The sequence below is a fragment of the Heliangelus exortis genome, chromosome 5 (genome assembly GCF_036169615.1).
Source record: "Heliangelus exortis chromosome 5, bHelExo1.hap1, whole genome shotgun sequence".
In the NCBI taxonomy this organism is placed as follows: domain Eukaryota; kingdom Metazoa; phylum Chordata; class Aves; order Apodiformes; family Trochilidae; genus Heliangelus; species Heliangelus exortis.
The window spans coordinates 36,606,886-36,626,468 of record NC_092426.1 but is presented as its reverse complement, the minus strand read 5'-3'; the positions used below and the strand labels follow the sequence as shown (position 1 = coordinate 36,626,468).

At 43.1% G+C, this 19,583-nt stretch overlaps 1 protein-coding gene across 1 annotated transcript in view; it reads left to right on the top strand.

The window, feature by feature from the left end:
* Positions 1-19,583, top strand: part of CAPN3 (calpain 3) — a 29,933-nt gene that overhangs the window by 692 nt on the left and 9,658 nt on the right. Inside the window, exons 2-15 of the mRNA XM_071744662.1 lie at positions 5,739-5,808; positions 8,156-8,274; positions 8,914-9,047; positions 9,468-9,636; positions 9,813-9,953; positions 12,395-12,478; positions 12,819-12,904; positions 13,547-13,624; positions 14,064-14,224; positions 14,803-14,972; positions 15,499-15,510; positions 16,670-16,878; positions 17,546-17,582; positions 18,969-18,983. Of these exons, the coding sequence (XP_071600763.1) occupies positions 5,739-5,808; positions 8,156-8,274; positions 8,914-9,047; positions 9,468-9,636; positions 9,813-9,953; positions 12,395-12,478; positions 12,819-12,904; positions 13,547-13,624; positions 14,064-14,224; positions 14,803-14,972; positions 15,499-15,510; positions 16,670-16,878; positions 17,546-17,582; positions 18,969-18,983 (1,485 nt within the window). The remainder of the gene's footprint in view (positions 1-5,738; positions 5,809-8,155; positions 8,275-8,913; positions 9,048-9,467; positions 9,637-9,812; positions 9,954-12,394; positions 12,479-12,818; positions 12,905-13,546; positions 13,625-14,063; positions 14,225-14,802; positions 14,973-15,498; positions 15,511-16,669; positions 16,879-17,545; positions 17,583-18,968; positions 18,984-19,583) is intronic.

Below are 19,583 nucleotides of genomic sequence, written 5' to 3'. Positions count from 1 at the left end.
GGGGAAATAAGCTGGCAATATATTGCCTTAGAGCTGGCCTGGAAGATTACTAGCTGGTGCTGGGGAAGCTCAGAATGTTTATAATTACTAAAATGCAATAACCAATGCAAATACAAAATGCAAAACCAAAAAAGAGATTGCATGAAATATGTAGAAAAAGAAGTACGGGCTTTCATTTTCTTCTTGTGTGATTTCCTAGGGTTGTTTTTTTGCCTGAAACTACCAAACAAAAATTCTCCTCTTCCTGCAATAAGTTACTGGGGGTTAATTTTCCAACACTGCCTTATTTCATGTTTAATATTGTGCTGGTTTCCTCACACGTGAAAATAAAGGACAGGTTACTCTTCTATTCAGTTCTTTGCTTTGCCAGCTTGCAAAGGTTGTTTACCATATTATCCATGTACCATGAAAGTGGGTGTTGTAATCACTGTGAGGACCCACTCCTTACTAATACTTTATTTTTCTGACCTTGTGAGCATTCCCCAGGGAGCCTTCCTTCTCTTTTCCACCCTGAGCCTCTCTCACAGGCAGAGGATTCATTCCACAATTCCCAATTGATTCCCCATCCTCCCATAGGAGGTGTTCTCCTCTTTCCCTGCAATTTCTGCTTCCCTCCAGGGAGGCAGATCCCAGATGCTGCCTTAGCTCCTGTTGTCCTCTCTCCAGCAACAAGGTCATGGTTCTGAGGAGCTTGCCCAGCTCCCTCTTTCTGGCAGTTTTTTGCTCCCTTTTGTAGAGTTGCTTTAATCCCCCAACAGCCAAATCTGTGCTTCAATGGAGAAGGCAGTTAGGACAGATAAAAATAACCACAGGAACATAACTAAACAGCAAAAGACCAGGAGCTCTTGTGGGTGTCCCTTAGAGATGCAGAGGAAAGGCCATGTGCTGCAGTCGCAACAAGAGCAGGAGCAGCGTGGGGGGAGCAATGTGACACCTTCCCCATCTGCTCTGCCCTGTGCTGCTCATTCCTTCCTCCTCACCACAGCTGCGTCAGCTCCTGGAAATGTGTGTGAAAGAGGTGAATGCAGCTACGAGTTAATCATCCTGAAGGGTTGGCATTTCCCCTGTTTCTACAGAGAGGAAAGCCCTATAGCAGTATAGTGGAGGAGTGCCTGGGGCAGACAGGCTGCTTGTGTGTGAGAAAGCAAAAAGATTTTAAAAGGTCCTGTGTAATAGTACACTTGTCTAACAGAGCATGCACAGATAAAGCCTTGGGTTTTGGGAAGGTTCAGACTTCAGGGTCTCTTTCCCAAAGACATTTCTTTCAGCCACTCTTTAACAAGTAAGTTTGGAAACTCTGTGTTTCTTATTTATGTAGCAACACTATGCCTGGGACTGTGTAAGACTCAAAACACATCCTAAACATACAAAATTGAAGCTCTCTGTGCTCTTTTGACACAAATATTCGGTCACCTGATGTATCTTTGGAGCCATCTGGAGGTGGAGCAGAGGCAGGAGACCCAGAGAGCTTCAGCCAGCACTTGCTGTGGGATCATGGACCCAAGTTGGTTCTGACCCCAGTGTGCTGTCTGGGATCATGGACCCAAGTTGGTTCTGACCCCAATGTGCTGTCCGGCCAGGGGCAGACTGGGTCTGATTTGTAGAGAGTCCTCTGTCCTCTCTTGAACAAAACCCCTCTGTTTTCTTCCCCCAGGGGGAGGTACATACCATGCTTTCTCCTTTTGTAATGTGTCCCCTACCTCGTCATCCACACCACAGCTGCAAAGTGAGACTTCTCTTGGGACTTCTTTTGGCAAAAGACCTCTGTTTATTGGTGCTGATCCAGAATGACCCACGACTTTGCTTTACTGAGCTTTAAAACTGTAGGCTATACAGCACTTCTAGGCCAGCTTGTCTGATGATATATACATTAATAGCCACAATAGATATATTAGCAGAACATCATAAAGTCAAATGAATAGGAAGCAGTACTATTGGACTGAAGAGTGTTTTGCAAAGAGATGAAAGCAATCACTGAAGCACAAAATGTGAAGAATTGACTACACAGGCCACACTTTCTATTAGTCTAAAAAGATATGAACCACTCCTCTTCTTATTAAATGGCAATGGCATTTTTTTGGCAAAGAAAGCAATGACCTCATAAACTATAGCATTTTGAAGTGCCAGTTTTTAATCCCCTTGAAATTCAGGTCAAACTTGAATTGAATCAGACCTGATAATGTATTCTAAAAGGAAACAAAATACCAAGCAAGTTCAGAAATCCCAAAAGAATATCCTAATACTGGCTTCACTCTGAAGCCTGGTTTCTATAGCATATTTTATATGCCATATGCCTCCAGTAATAGCAAATAAACCAAGTATCAGTGTGCTGTAATATCTCATTCAAAATACAGAGCTGGGAAATAGGCAACCTGTTCCTGACTGCCTCTGGCTTTCTGAGTCACCTTAGTCATGCCACCCAACCAGTTTCTATCCCAGCTCCCCCTCCACAACGAGGTCAAGGGTTGACAATACAGGAAAGAGGAATGCTGGTTTGGAATGGCCATTAAGTGTGGTGACAAGAATCCTCGTGGGACTGGGGAGTGCAAGTTTTTCCAGAAGCTCCAAGTATTGTTTTGGGAATCGTAAAGTTAATGTACTGGGCACCTGTTTGCCTGTCACCACGAATGGTGTTGCTGTTCCTCTGCTGAGCTGCTTGAGCTGTAGCTCTCAGTGTGCTCTGCTGACCTACAGAAAGGCCATGATTCTGCACTTGGGATTTATCAGAGTCAGCCCCATGGATGACACTCCCCAGCTACCCAGGAGAGGCTTGGCAGGAGGCAGCCCCCCTCCCACATGGAGGTTGCTGGGACCTGGGCTCTCTGCTTCCCCTGGCAGTCATCATGGGGTGATTCAACTTTTCTTCTTTTCTGCAATTCAGTACTCAAGTGGTGAGAGGTGTCTGGCATCCCAGAGCCAGAACAACCCCTTGTTCTCACGTGTCTGGCCCAGCAGGCTCCTCTCTTGGTGCTACCCAGAGGTCAGGTCCCCCTCTGTCACCACCTGGAATGATGGCCCCGTGCTGCTGTGAGGGCAGGAATGGCATGGGGACTGGTCTTGTGCCTTCCCATCAGAAGGACAGCTGTGGGCCATGACTCTGCACCTGGGATTTATCAGAGTCAGCCCCATGGATGACACTCCCCAGCTCCCCAGGAGGGGCTTGGCAGGAGGCAGCCCCCCTCCCACATGGAGGCTGCTGGGACCTGGGCTCTCTGCTTCCCCTGGCAGTCATCATGGGGTGATTCAACTTTTCTTCTTTTCTGCAATTCAGTATTCAAGTGGTGAGAGGTGTCTGGCATCCCAGAGCCAGAACAACCCCTTGTTCTCATGTGTCTGGCCCAGCAGGCTCCTCTCTTTGTGCTACCCAAAGGTCAGGTCTCCCTCTGTCACCACCTGGAATGATGGCCCCGTGCTGCTCTGAGGGCAGGAATGGCATGGGGACTGGTCTTGTGCCTTCCCATCAGAAGGACAGCTGTGGGCCATGACTCTGCACCTGGGATTTATCAGAGTCAGCCCCATGGATGACACTCCCCAGCTACCCAGGGGAGGCTTGGCAGGAGGCAGCCCCCCTCCCACATGGAGGCTGCTGGGACCTGGGCTCTCTGCTTCCCCTGGCAGTCATCATGGGGTGATTCAACTTTTCTTCTTTTCTGCAATTCAGTACTCAAGTGGTGAGAGGTGTCTGAAATCCCAGAGCCAGAACAACCCCTTCTTCTCATGTGTCTGGCCCAGCAGGCTCCTCTCTTTGTGCTACCCAGAGGTCAGGTCCCCCTCTGTCACCACCTGGAATGATGGCCCCGTGCTGCTGTGAGGGCAGGAATGGCATGGGGACTGGTCTTGTGCCTTCCCATCAGGACAGCTGTGAGCCTTGGCATAGGGGCAGAGAGAAGGCCCCTGTAATTCTGCCCAGTGAGTGACTGCCATGCAGCCACATGAATGCACAGAGCAGACCTCCTAATGCTCAGTTTGGGCAAAAGCCAAGTGACAGCCCTGAAAGGTTCCTTCAGTAAAGACTTCAGGATCCATCCAGTGTTTCTGTTCAGGTACATATGGAGGATGTAAAATCCCCCTCACTTAGTGCATAACATTAAATTATTCATGCACCCATGGAAGGTAAGAGAAGCCCAAGGAGTGATTTTCACCTGCACCAGGCTACATCCAGCTCAGCATCAGGCTGTGCTCAGCTTGCTAAAGGGTCTCAGCCTCCCACACCTCTGCTGCCTGTGGGAGCTTCTCTCAGCTGAAAGGAGGGGTGAGAGCCCCAATTATTTGGGAACTGAGAAAAAGTCTTATAGCATCATGCAGAGTATCCAGAGGCCCTGCTGCAATCCTGTTTGGATCTTATGACACTGCTTTGACACTGTGATTTCAAATGCATCATTGTCATTCTCCTTGCCCACAGCCAGGAGGTGACAGCATTAGCCACCAGATTCAATGATTTCCCTATGGTGATCCTCTCTGTAGTCAAAAGAACCAACAAGAGGAAATTTCTTTTCATAATGAATACAAATAAAATCAAGTCAGCAGACTGGTGGATTTTGCTTACAACGAAAATGAATGAGTTGGATCATCATCATCTGAAGTTAGTAATCACAAAGTGTGTGCTTCTGAGGGCAGTACCACAAAGAAAAGATGACATTTAGTGCCACCAAGGCAGGACTTTCAAATGAAGGTAATCCAACTCTGAAACTCTAAAACCAGCTTTATGTCTGACAACACCAAGCTCTGCACTGAGGTCTGCAGCAGAACCATTGAGTAGCATGGTCAAGGGAGAAGCATGAGGCTACAGATTGTCTAAAGCAGACCAAAGAAGATGCTTCCTCTGCTTGATAGGATCAGCTTAGGGAATTTAGAGTGCCATATTATTAACAACAGTTTTTTAAAGGAATTAATACCTTTACTTGACTTAAGGGATGAGGAGCAACACCTTGCTCAGCCAGGAAGACTGGAAGGACAGACTTAGCACTTGCACCCTGAACACCAAATAGTTCTCCTGACTACTTTTCACCAGCCTTGGAAGACCTTGAAAACTTCCCCTGTAATTTCTGCTGTACTCAGCACAACCAGCACAGCTGGCAATGAGCTAGAGTAATACAGTATTAAAATCATATCCACAGTGAACTGAACACACTTTAGAGAAATGCAATAGAAGCATTTCTGTCATAGATAAAATAGTCCATACAACAATTGTAGAGTTCCCTCCTTTGCATTCCTTTATCAACCATCCTACAAAGAAAATGAGACCAAGACACAATAAAGTGCTCTGAGGAGCAACCACAGCTGCACGTGCATTATTTGCCAACACTTAGGCACCACCTAAATGCCTTCCTCTAAAACACAGCATGCTGGATTTCAGAGCTTGTTGCTTCAATAGGAGCAGGATCAAGCTAAAATACAGTAACAGAGGTCGAAGAAACACAATCTGAAAACCTGGCACCTCACAGCTGGTTTTCAGGAGAGCACCACAGCAATGTGAGGAGGAATACTCTCAACAAAGCAAGTGGGTGGAGAAAAGCATGAAGGCATCTCAGCTGCCTTGACAGAACTGGACCCCAGGTCACTGAGGGAGGCCCAAAACGTTTTCATTGTGAAAGTGCTGCTGAAAACTCTGCAAAAGAGCATGTTATCCACAAACTATCCTACAGGAAAACACTGTCCTAAACCAGCTTTTATTTCTGTGGCAAATGGCCCTCCTGATGCATGTTTTCCCTGCCCATCTACCTGTTTATATTTTGCAGGAAATCTGTGAGAATCCAAGGTTTATTATTGGTGGAGCCAACCGAACAGATATCTGCCAAGGAGAATTAGGTAAGAAATTCTTACTTCAACTCTGCACTTTTTGATGTCTGTGTCATTTAGTTTGCTTTTACTTCCAAGGTGATACTTGAAATCCTCTGTCTCAGTATACCACTAGATAGCTACTGATTCCTTCTCTTTATGGCAAATCACTGATACCTGGCTACTACCAATTTAGGGAAGAACTTTAAGCAAAAGATGCTTTGCAGGGTGATTTGCTTTTTATTAACTAGTAACATGAGTGTGTTACAAAGCACCCATTGGCTGCTCTTTCAGGATTTGAGTAGGGACAACATTAGTTAAGACAAGAATAAGAGATAAAGAGGAGTTATTTGACTGAGAAAAAAATACTACTGCTGTGGGGTTTTGGGTATTTAGTCCTGTTATTTCCGTGGAGAAACTTCTGAAGGCTTCCAGCTAAGTGTGCCTTGTACTCAAGGACGTTTAAGACCTTAAGCTCGGGTGCTCAAAGGTACTTTGATATGCAGAGCCACTACATAGGTAGGAGTGCAGCCCCATCTTGAGTACTGGGTGCAGTTCTGGGTGCCCCAGTACAAAAAGGACATGGAGCTACTGGAGAGTGTCCAGAGGAGGGCTGGAAGGATGGTGAAGGGTTTAGAGGGAAAGCTGAATGAGGAGCAGCTAAAGGCACTTGGTCTGTTCAGCCTGGAGAAGAGGAGACTGAGGGGAGACCTCATCACAGCTCACTGCTTCCTCACTAGGGAAGGAGCAGGAGCAGGCACCGACCTCTTCTCTCTGGTGACTGGTGAAAGGACCTGAGGGAATGGTAGGAAGATGTGCTGGGGGAAGTTTAGGTTAAATCTAAGAAGTTTTTCACCCAAAGGACAGCTGAGCAGTGAAGCAGGCTCCCCAGGGAAGCAGTTATGGTACCAAACCTGCCTGAGTTCAAGAAGCATTTGGATGATGCTCTCGTGCACATGGTGTGATTCTTGGGGTGCCCTACACAGGGACAGGAGTTGGACTTGATGATCCTGATGGGTCCATCCCAATCTGGCAGATTCTGTGATTCTATGATAAGTGATGCCTCTGCAGCATTCATCCACACAGCACTCACCTGCATTGCTTTTTACAGGTGTTCCCCACTCAGCTTCCTCACCTCTTTCATGGTTTTATAACCTCCTCTAATCTGTTTCCTAAGCTAATATTTCCTGAAGTGTGTTAATCCTTTCATTTAGAGGTTATTCTGAGCTTGTGACTGTCCTTATCACCTTTGTCAGTATGTTTTTTAAAATTTATTTAAAACTGCCTGTCTTTTTGAGATTACCAAAATTTCACAGCTGCCAAGGTATGGACACAAATGAATTTTTGTGCATAATATGTACTCTCTTTTGTTTTCCATTCCTTCTCCAACCACACATAACACTGTTTACCTGTTTGATTTCTGCTGAGCACTGGACAGTTTAGAAAACTCCTGTACACATCCTTCCTGAGGGGAAATAGGTAACTTAGAATGGACTGGTATATATATAAAGAGTGGGCTTTCCAAAATATATGCATTTATGTATTTCTATATGTTTTATCACTCCATCAGTTTCATAAATTTCTTTTCCAGCTCCCTGAAATCAGGTTTAGTTTTCACTACCTTATATAAATCCCTCACCCCACTCATTCACAGTGCTCAGGCAAGCTTACCCTATAACTTCTCTTCCAGTAGCATCTAGGAAGGTTAATGAAGGGTTGAGGCATCCATTGCTGAACACAGATTACATTGGGAGGAAGTCACTTTCCCAGAGCTCTCCCAGGGGCAGCAAACTTGTGCAAGAGTCTGAATGAGGAACTGAAAAGCTCTGAAGGGAACAGTGTTTACAGAAAGAGGAAAATGCATCAGAGCAATGAAGCACAAAAAGAGGCCCCACAGAATGATGACTGGGACAGGAGCTTATCTTGAGAGCAGAAAATTAAAATGAGAGACTGAACCCCAGATATACACAGCTCCATCTCGGGGACAGTTATTTCTCAGCTGGAGTCTGTCCTGAGCTTGGATGCAGAACTAACAGAGGAAGTCACAGAGGCATTCACATGGCACAGGGAAAACTTAATACAGGGAAAATCAATGGAAATCTTAACATAGGTAACAGTGCTTCTCAGATTTTAGGCTTTTTCTAAATTACAGGGAACATCATCTATTTAACAGGATTGTACCTAACCATGAATGATACCAATGAGCACGTCTAGAGCACAAATAAAGTACTGCAGAACACATAGGGAAGAGCCCTTTCCTGAAAGGCAATGGCATGCTGTACAGAGAATTATTCTCACCTTGCAGTATCTCAGCTTTTCCTTTGGGTTCTAGTTGCTCTGTCCCTTCATTTTTTCTGCAGCTTCTGCTTGTTTACAGGTGACTGCTGGTTCCTGGCTGCCATTGCTTGCCTGACACTGAATAAAAAACTACTCTGCAGAGTCATACCTCATGACCAGTCCTTTATACAAGACTATGCTGGTATATTTCATTTCCAGGTGAGTCCCTTCATTTAGCAGGAAGCAGATGTAACTGTATTTATTCAAAAGAAAGCTCAGCTCTTGGACACGCTCTTCCCTATAATTTCTCCACCTTTGGAAGTGGGGAAAGAAGAGAGGTCGTGTTGCTTCACCCTAAACTCATTCAGCCAGAGGGTCACAGAAGGACCAGCCCATACAGGCAATTAGGGAGCATTAACCCACCAGAGAAGAATTTGCAAATCCCTGTTGTCCTGTGCTTAAGGCCTAACAACAGGTGCCCAGTCCTGCCTCTGCTCAGATGCAGCACTGCAGCCAGCACACACACATTGGTAGTTGGCAAGAGCATCTGCTCTAAGGTCCACAAGCAGCTGATCTGTCAGAACCAAGTTACAGAAGAACTGCATATTTGGAAAATATTGACTGCTTTCCCCATTTCCCTTGTGGTTACAAAGGGACTCCTCACTGTCCCACCACACTGCCCAGGAGAACTCAACCTGGCTGCCTCCCTCCCAGTGGCCCTCACTTTTTTACCCAATATCCAGCAGTTTAATTTCCACATTTCTCTTCTCTCAACCTGCCTTTTTCTGCCAGGCTCCCCATTCCCTGCAACAAGCCAACTCAGGGATTTTTGCTTTTTTTCTCTTTGTTTTCACTCAGTTCTGGCGCTATGGAGACTGGGTGGATGTTGTCATCGATGACTGCCTCCCCACATACAACAACCAACTGGTCTTCACCAAGTCCTCCCAACGCAATGAGTTCTGGAGTGCCCTCCTGGAAAAGGCCTATGCAAAGTAAAAGGACCCACTGGTGGACTTTGCCAGGCTCCGTGGCAAGGATTTGGCTGGGGAAGTGGTTAAACCCCAGCAGACAGGGGTTTACGAGCATACAGAGAGGCTCTGAACACAGCAGTACCTTTGCCCAGAGATTCTCATGGCTCAGGACTGGGGAGGGGCTAAATCATATTTTCTAGAGGGTTTTGCTACTCAAATGTCTACATTTGATTCTCAACATATCTTCATTGGGGGCCTTTTTATGCATGCAGGGGGTATGTTTTAAAACTTTAACTTGTGGGTTACCAAAGAGATGGTTTGTGAGGTTTTTATAGCATGTGTGCTTTTATATCTTTATTTATATACAAATACAAGATATATACCTATTACGCATAAAAATGTGTGTAAAAGAGAATCTAATTTTTCTTTGCTCTTTTCAAGACTCCATGGATCATACGAAGCTTTGAAAGGAGGCAACACCACGGAAGCCATGGAGGACTTCACTGGAGGAGTCACTGAGTTTTATGAGATAAAGGATGCCCCAAAAGATATCTATAAAATCATGAAACATGCCAGTGACAGAGGATCCCTCATGGCCAGCTCCATTGAAGTGAGTCCATTATGAAGTTACAGAAAAGGCAGAAGAACAACCACTGTACATAAGTATGGACCATCTAGTAATGTGAGAGAAGTTATTTAGGCTATTTTTGGCCACTTGTAGGATTTCACATCTCTGCCCCTGCCTCATCTTTCTGCACGATGTTTTTCTCCCATTCTCTGTACCAGGATAACTTAGGCTTTTCCTATGGATCAGCTCCTCGGAGCCACATCGGGGAACTGATTGCTCGAATGGTGAAGAATCTCGAAAATGCACAAATGTCTCAACCCACTGTGGACTCCCAGGGGACAGATGAGAGGCCAGCCTGGGTTCGTATGTTTCCAGACATAGTTAACTTTAAAGGGCTTTTGATTACAGCCAGAATAGTTAAAGATATTATCTGTGCTTTTTAATCCTTTAGTTAACACTAAAGAGCTGTTCCTATGGATGCTATTTGACATATTGCTAAAGCATTTCAGTCCTTTGAAACACAATGGCTGATACCAGAGGGCTTTGCTGATAAGGTGGCAAAGGTTTGTTGGCTCATTGCAAAAGGCTTGTAATTTCCACAGCTTACCTGTATTGTAGTAATGGAGAGGAAAAATCACATCAAATATATCAAAGAGGCACACTGGGCCTCTTACACATTGTGTTTGTGAACTGGACACCAATAGTAGATTTTATAAAGTCCCTCACTTGCAAAGGATGGAGAGAGTAAGAAAATTAGAATACTAGCATGGAACAAGCCCCCTGAGTGTGGAGGGGGTGGGAAAGAAAGACAAAGCAAGCACTGCATGGATCTCATGCCAGGCACAAAAGCTCTTGGTGAACTTACTTTGAAGCAGAGTGCTAAGGTTCACTGCACACCAATGGATGAGAGTCAGGATCCTTCTTATAGATTACTGCCTTAAGGATCTTAATTTGAAATTAGTAATAAGGAAAATGAAAAATATGTTGAGATTTAAATGAAACACAAACTCCAGCATGCCTATGTTTCTGTCAAAATAGAGAGAGGGATGTTAAAACTGTCAAAGGAAAATCCCATGTTGGGAAACTTAGAGGCTTCCAAATCTGTAGTGGGACACATTGCTCTCTCCTCCTGCATTTCCATGACAAAGAAATTACATCTCTCTCTTTAAAGAGAGAAAAAAAAACCCAACACACACACACACAATTACAGAATATAAAACTTTTGGTTGCACAAACTGTCTTCTGCATTTGCATCAGGAATAGTTGATTTTTCCTCTTTTGACATCCTGAAAGACTGAAATGGTGTAATTCTTCAGGAGAGACAAGCATGACTGCCTTGTTTTGTGAGCATGTCTGTCAAAATCACCCATATTTTGGGGGGAATTTTCTCTCCAGTGACTGTCTACTCCAGCAAGTTTGAAAAACCTTCTATGGTTGCTGCCCCAGCTGCTGTTTTGCTACTGCTTGTTACACAGTCCTGAGACATCACCCGGGGGAAAAAAAAAGTAAAGAATACTCTTGGTGTAAAGAGATAATACAGAATTCAGAAGCACTTTAGAGATGTGGCCCAGGACACAAGCAGAAGTTAATGTTCTTAAGAAAAAAGAGAGAAAAGGGTTCTCATAAGTAATGATTGTGACAGCATGAGTAGAAATGAACAAAAAAGTAAATATCTATGAGGCTGAAGGCACGAAAAGTATGGAATCAGGAGCAAGAAATGAAAATAAACAGGAGCAGAAGGGAAATCATGGAAAATAATTGCTACAGCCAGGAAATATTTGGATGAGATCCTCCCCGTGCAAGCTGAGAATGTATCTATGTGACCTTACTGATTCTCCATTTCCAGCCCTGCCTTTCTCATGCCCTCAGATGTGTCAAGGGATGGCAGAGTTCCTGGCAGAGCCTTTCAGTCATCTCTCAGTGACAGACAGAATGGAGGAGGGAAAGTTTCACCCGTGGTCCATGTGCCTACAGAGGAGCCTTCCCTTCCCACTGTTTTCAGTGATCTCTCCTCCAAGCAGAGTGGATTCTGTGCACCTAACTCTTCCTTCCTATTCTTTATCTCCCAGAGAAACAGCATTCTGAGATTTGCAAATCAAAATCTATCAGGCACAAAGAGCTGATTACCATGAAAGCAAAGGTATTTATACCTGAGTAGGTCATTGCTGAAGAAAGCCATGCCATTTCTGAGTGTCAGCTACAAAAACTTCCAATCATAAGGCTTTCAGTGATTATGGAATAAAACATACATTTCTCAGGACACTAAGGTTTTAAAATACAGTCTAAGTTAGTAGAAGCAGTGCAGTAAGTAGGGTTTTTTACTGTCATTGTGATTAGATAGCAACCATGTGTAAAGATGAAAGTATTCTTTTTCAGGTGTTGATCTGCTCTGATGTTTCCTGTTAACATGTAATAACCTGACTGAGCCATACAAGAACATGCTATCCTAAAATAGGCTGAATAGTCCTACTAATAGAAAACCTAATTATTTTGATTGAGAATGCTGTATGTTCTGAGTGCAAAAAAGCAGTAACATGCACAAAGGGCAATAGCAAGTCACAAAATATCCTTTCCAATTGATATTATTAACTTTTTGCTCACTCCTTTCTAACCAACAACATTAACTCTGTGGGCACTAAGCATGACCACCTTGGCAGCTACAAAGAAGAGAACAAGACAAAACCCCCTGTCACCTGAACAGTGTCATCCTGCCTCCAAAACCCTGGGTGGCAACACCTGCCTTAGAGCAGTCAGCTGAGCTTTGCATGACTCTTACCAGTTTTTATCTTGTTTCTGACAGACCATAGTGCCAATGCAGTATGAAACCCGGATGTCTTGTGGGCTTGTCAAAGGCCATGCCTACTCTGTCACAGCTGTGGAAGAGGTATGTACTGTCCCTTTCCTCCAGTTATGGGGACCTGTGCTCTACACTGACCATGGATGTCAGCAAAGCTATGTGTGGGGAAGAAAAAAAAAAAGCATAAATTATTTTTTTTTTCTTAAATAAATGAAAGCCTGGTGGGGAAAATGGATATTGCACTTCTTGGGCAAAAGTGGCCACAGTCAGCCACCTCCTGGTCCTACAGCCTTCCTGCACTCACCTAAGCTGGACAGTGGCCCAGGAAAGCACCATCACTGTAGGAGGTGGAATCAGTGATTTGACAGGAATAACATTTCCTTTTGAACCTACTCTGTCTGTTCTTGTTTTGTTCTTTTTCAATCAGACAACGTTTAAAGGAACAAAAATACGCCTGGTAAGGCTGAGAAACCCCTGGGGGCAGGTGGAATGGAATGGGCCTTGGAGTGACAAGTGAGTAAAATGTAGCTTTGTGTGATTTGAAGAAAAAAAATGCAGTTTACTTGCCCTTATGGAGCTTGTGCATGACCCTAGTAGTTTTGACACATGCACTTTGAAGTGGATAATAGCTGAATGCTTAGCTGAATCTGTATAAAAATCAATGAAAATTAGGAGAAAGCCCAGTATAATGGTACAGTCAATCATATTTTACTCAAGTTCAGCAATGTCTGTTTGCAAAACAAGATGTGGCTGCAGAAAAATCTTTTAGGCTATGGAAGAGCTGAATGAAGCAAGATGTCAGTACATGAAAGAGTCTGGATAGAGCTTGTTACTAGGTTTTACTACTCCAGCAATCAGACTCTGCAAACATTTTTGTCTTCAAGCTAAATAAAGTGAAAACAGTTCAGGAAAATTTTGAGAGCTGTTAAGGCAAAGTCAGAAGAGAATGCAGAGAGGAGCAGGGAAGTTGTTTCTTTATTGGGGCATGTGGAGAGGAGAGTAGCACTAAGAACAAATGGTTGCAAGGGCTGCAAAGGAAAAATTGCATGGATGCAGGAAGATGACTTTCCATTCTATGAGGCTTACAGTAAAGAGCACAAATTTTCATGAAAATTGTATTTCAAATCATAAGCTAACTTGTGTGCTCTTTTGAAGGTCAGAGGAGTGGAACTTCATGAGTGAAGAAGAGAAAATCCGCCTGCAGCACAAGATTGCGGAGGATGGGGAGTTCTGGTGAGAGTATCAGTCAAACCTCTGTGTTTCTATAGGAGATATGAAATTACAGCAAAAATCAATCACAATGGCCTACTTAAAGCTGCTAAACCATTGCAGGAATCCATGTTCCCCTTCGTATTCCAAATAAGCCCTACTCTGTGATCCCCTCATTCTCCCATCAGGATTTAGTGAGTACCACCAGCACAGTTCTAATGATGCTCTACTTCCACAAGTTCTTAAATCCCCCTTCCTGTGTACTATACTCTTAGCTCAGCATCCCCTGTGTTAATTGACCTCCTAGCAGACCAAATGCATAAGGAAATCATGGCACTCCCATTGCAAATGTACCCAGAAGTAGCAGTAACACGGGTCACCCTCCTCTACCTCACCAGGATCTTTCAGACAACTGCCCGCTGTGCAAATCCATTTGGCTTCAGTTTCCCCTCCGTTCTTCCAGGATATCATTTGAAGATTTCATGAGGTACTTCACAAAGCTTGAGATCTGTAACCTCACACCTGATACCCTGGAAGCTGATAAACTCAAGACCTGGACTGTGTCAGTCAACGAAGGGCGCTGGGTGAGAGGCTGCTCAGCTGGAGGTTGCCGCAATTACCCAGGTGGGTCTCAAGAGAGCCAAGACCTCTTTGGTGGGGTCTGGGTTGGATCCCACAGGCTAAGCCATACCACAACCTGCTCAGTTGCTTGGTCATAGGAAAGGTTTTGCTTCCTCAGTGGACAAGGAACATGATTTTCTAGCTGGAAATCTTCTGTCTCGACGTTTGTGACAATACCTCATCCACCCAAAAGGGAGGCCTGGCAAAGATAAATCACTGTAAAAATGCTTCTCGGTGTCTCAAGAAAACAAGAGAGATCAATTTCACTCTAATAGTTACATTTCACTTGGGAAATCTGCTTTTTATAGCTTTAAGTGCTTTGGAAATTTGTCAGATATCAAGTCTTCATTTTTTACCTTTACTGTGCAGTTTTGTTAGAACAATATAAACAAAATAAACATATAAACATAAAAATTTTTATGTGTTATGAACACATTAAAAAATATATATACATTAGCTCAACTTCAACCTCTTCCTCAGGAGCCACAGGCAGGGATCTTAAAAGTTCTGTTTGATCTTCAATATCATTAGAAAAGCAAAGCTTTACATGTTTGCTCTGGGTTGTTGGTGGGATTTCACAGACACATTTTGGACAAATCCCCAGTATCGCTTGAAACTCCTGGAGGAAGATGATGATCCTGAGGATGAAGAGGTTATCTGCAGCTTCCTCGTTGCCCTGATGCAGAAAAACAGGAGGAAAGAACGGAAGCTGGGAGCCAACCTGTACACCATTGGCTTTGCCATTTACGAGGTACCAGCTCTAGGCTTTGTTCTTAGTACTGGTGACACAAAGCCTGACAGGATGCATTGCAGAGAGTCACTGAATAATTCAGCCTGAATACATAAACTGCAATTTTCACTTTGCAAGGAACTTAGGGGAAACCTGGAAGAAATTGAAGGCTTTGTAACCATGCAGTCCACAGTAACCTCAGGGTTTACTCTGTCTGTAGGTAACACACTTTTTAGGCTCAGATTTTAACATGCTTTTTCCCCACATACCCTTCAATCTTCCCTTCACCCCTGGTGAAACTAAACATTTCATTAATAGAATCATGTAAAAAAGCAAACAGACATTCAAGATGCAAATGTAGTGATTTATGTCTATCAGCTTCATGAAGAAATCAATTCACTCAGTCCCTTGCACAAACCTATTTAGCTCAGACTGTGTATCTCACACAGATTCCAAGAAACCTGGAAAGAAAGAAAGCAAGAAATTGCTTGGAATGATTATATAACCTATAATTTCTTACTGTTTCTTCTCTTTGTTTCTCCCTAAGGTGCCTGAAGAGGTATGAGCAAGATGGAGGTAGATTGACATCTTGGTGTCTGCTCAAAGCAAGTGTTACTGTTGTGCCTGTCTGTAAATCAGCAGGAAACTGTCAAGTTTGTTTTCAGGGGTGTAACAGAAGTGCAGGTGCTAACCTTTCTGCTTTGAGTGCTTATTCATAATGTTTTGTGAGTAATTTTGAATTCCTTCTCACCAGCACCCCAGTTTCACCTGCACCATTTTCTTACTCCTCCTTTTCTATTCATATGTGGTCTGGCCATGGCTTGCACCGTTGCTCACCTGAGCCTGGGATGCAGGAAGCAATGTCAGCAAGTGCTTTGCCTTTGTACCCCATGCAGAGCCACCCTAATCCACTTCCATTTCCTCCTGCAAATAACGCCAGTGGTCTGTATGCTGTAGCCACAGAGCTTTATCCATAGTCTCAGAATTTGTTTGGGGAAAAAAAATGGTATTTCCAGCCATTGAAGAAAACTAATTAGAAGTACATAATGTTAAGTTGTTCTCAGCCTGCTAGTAGCTGAATGATTGGAATCAGAAGTTTTGCAAACAAGCACACCCAAAGGCTGTTACCTGGAAAACATGTAGATGACAGCTTGAATATTTTCTTTGCTGACTGTTTGACGGGTGGTTCCTTCTGCAGCAAACAGCTCACAAGTGTTCTTGGACCACAATTCTTGGCTCAATCTTCATATTTTAACCAATGCAAAGTTTGATTATCACATTTCTTTAGCAGATACAGAATTCATGCTTTGCCTAGGGAGGATATGTTTCCATTGAAAGCACCTTCACCTTACCACACTTTGTGTTTGCATACACCATTCCTTGCCGTGCCACTTTCCAAGGAAAGTCGCTGAACTTTGCTTACACACAACTTAGCATCCAAGAAAACAATCAGAGAAAAGTGCCTGCACAGCAGAAGCCACTCAACACTGCAGGTGGGCTCTGGAGCACCCTCAGAAGCCAGCGAGGCCCAGCCAGTAGCAGCTTAAGGGTGATAGACTCCATATCTGTTCCCAGCTACCAACCCTTGACAGCTCCCTGCTTGCTGTGCTGCTGCTTCCTTTGTGTTTTCTGTCCCAGCCATGTACTTCCCACACAACAAGCCACCTGGGAAATGGATGTGGCTTCCCTGAAGACAAACCGACTCCTTTGTTCTGCAGATGCATGGCACTAAGCACCACTTGCAAAAGGATTTTTTCCTCTACAATGCTTCCAAAGCTAGAAGTAAGACCTATATAAACATGAGAGAAATCTCTGAGCGCTTCCGGTTGCCTCCCAGCGAGTACGTTATCATCCCATCAACATATGATCCACATCAGGAGGGAGAATTCATCCTGAGGGTCTTCTCAGAAAAAAGGAGTCTTTCAGAGTAAGTTGCAGATCCATTTCTCTAGCCATATAGGTGGGGGTGAGCTCACTAGTCTGCTCTAGTCATGTTACTGGTTTGCTACAACCTGCTTTTTATTTTCTCAACAGCGTTAAAAACTCCAGGCTGCAAATTCGTTTCTCTGGGCTTCCTTTATAGTCTAACAAGAGCTTGTTTAGAATTCTCTTTGGAGAAGTTTACTGCTTGCAGGATATCCACACTATTAGCCATTTTAATAATGAAAATTAACCTGATCAGTTGTTATTTCTACATGCCATTGGCAGATAAATCATTGAACCAGATCTAACTTCAGACAAGAATGAAGCACAGGAAGAAGTAGTTATTTCTTTTCCATCCTGACTATCAGCTGGTTGCCCAGAGCTCAGCAAATTGCAGCCACTGTCATTCTACTTAGGCCAAATTGCTTCTGGTTTACTCCCAGCTGTCAAAGTCCAGTGTAACCAAGGCTCCTTAGAGAAGTGAAACAGGCAGCAGCACTCCTGGAAGTGGTACTTGGGATGCTCAGCTCAAACTAGGAAAAAGCTACATCTGTAACAGGAGCCACTGGCTGCTTGGAAAGCTCAAGGGGCTGCTTATAAAACAGCTACAGAAAAAAGTAACATTGTGAACAGTCAATTTCCTGATTTATTTACTTTCTGTTGTCTTCTAGGGAGGTTGAAAACATGATTGAGGCAGAGCGTCCATTGGTAAGTACTGTCCTCTTCTGTATGTGAATAAGGATGGGGAAGGGAGGAGCACCATATCCAGGGAAACCCACAGCAGGAAACCATTTGCAGCCAAGTGACTTCTCCTCTAGGATAAATTCCCCCATTTTGTCATCAAGATAATTCTATTAACACTTGCTTTGTATACATTACTTTCTGATTTGGTCAGACCAAAGCCTTTTTTCAGATTTGAAATTGGCTCCTGGCATGAAGTTGGATGCTAAGCATTGCTTTGGCATCCATCAACGGAGAATATTCATTTATCAGGGGAGACCTAGCTTTGTTCTCCAAGACATTCTGTTTGTGAAATTGGTGCCTCACATAATTAAAAAAAAAAAAAAAGAAAAAAAAAAAGAAAAAAAAAAGAAAAAAAAAAAAAGAAAAAAAAAAGAAAAAAAAAAGAAGAAAAAAAGAAGAAAAAAAGAAAAAAGAAAAAAAAGAAAAAAAAGAAAAAAAAGAAAAAAAAGAAAAAAAAGAAAAAAAAGAAAAAAAAGAAAAAAAAGAAAAAAAAGAAAAAAAAGAAAAAAAAGAAAAAAAAGAAAAAAAAGAAAAAAAAGAAAAAAAAGAAAAAAAAGAAAAAAAAGAAAAAAAAGAAAAAAAAGAAAAAAAAGAAAAAAAAGAAAAAAAAGAAAAAAAAGAAAAAAAAGAAAAAAAAGAAAAAAAAAAAACCCAAACCAAACCAAAAAACCACCATATTTTGAAGTACACGCTTTCTGGAAAAGAATCCTAGAGATACTCTGCTTCAAACTGGCATCCATGACAAGCTGTAACTCTTCAGCCTGGATTTTTACCCATCACTGTGGGAATACGTGAGGGCTAATTATAGAAATAGTCTTGGGGAAAAAATCAGAGGAAGCAGTCTTGCAAAGAACTGAGCTCCATCTAACCTTGCTCAGAAGTGTTCCCCTTTCATCTGCTCCCATGATAACAAGGCATCTGTCCAGATCTGTTGGAATTTAATTGTCACTTCAGAGAACACTGATCTGTGGGCACAAAAGTCCAGCCTCCACTGCACTGACAGGTTGGGACAGAGAAAAGGAATAGTCAGAGCTAAAGGTAAAATAGAGGTTTTATTCAAGCAGACAAAGCCTCAGATGAGATGAGACACTGTTCTGCTGTGTTTTCTGCAATTTCTATCTTTCTGTATACAATTTCTTGGTGGGTGCACGTTCCCTCATCTTTGGAGATTTGAAAATTGTATTAATGTAGGAAATAGTAGAAAACTGTATGACTATAGGAATGGGAAAAATAAATGTGAGAAAGATCAAGAGGGGAAAAAAATTACCATCAGCTCTGCATAATCTGTGTAAAATAAGTAATTCTGCTTAAGACCACTTATTCAAAAAAACTTTGTCTCTTTTTGTACAGAAGAAAAAGGGCAAGGTGGGTACCTGTGCAATGTCTTGAGTGCAAGGCATGTGCAATGCATGCAGCAGGAGCAGAGTTTCTTAGCATCATGATTTCTTTGCATCCAGCAGCTGATCTGGTTGATGAAGGGGGTGCTTCATCAGAGGCCATTTGCAGGCAGCAAAGAATTTGTCTTTCTATACTAAATTCTAATGAAATAGCATTAGCATCATACACTCCTCTTACTCTGAGCTGCTAAAACTGCCCTTCCTTCCTGCCCCTCCACCCTGACACCTCTTTGTAGTTAGTGAGCAGCACCCCTTCTCCAGACACGTGCCCCTACATTTGCTTTCTATTTCCTAATGCAGCTACTTCTCTTTCCTGAAGTTTCTGCTCACCAAAACCCAGGATTCTCTTTTTGATTCTACACAACACATTTACGACCTTGAAAATGTAATCAGACATTTTAGTCTCAAGAAAGGGTGATTGCAATTAACACTCTGGGGTAACACGTTCACATCTTGTAGCAACTTTCCTTCTTTTAAATAAACTAAAACAGGCAATTGCATGTGGCTTGTTGAATGCTTCACTGATTAATACAGAGAAAGAACATAAGCTTCACTTAAGTAACGTGCT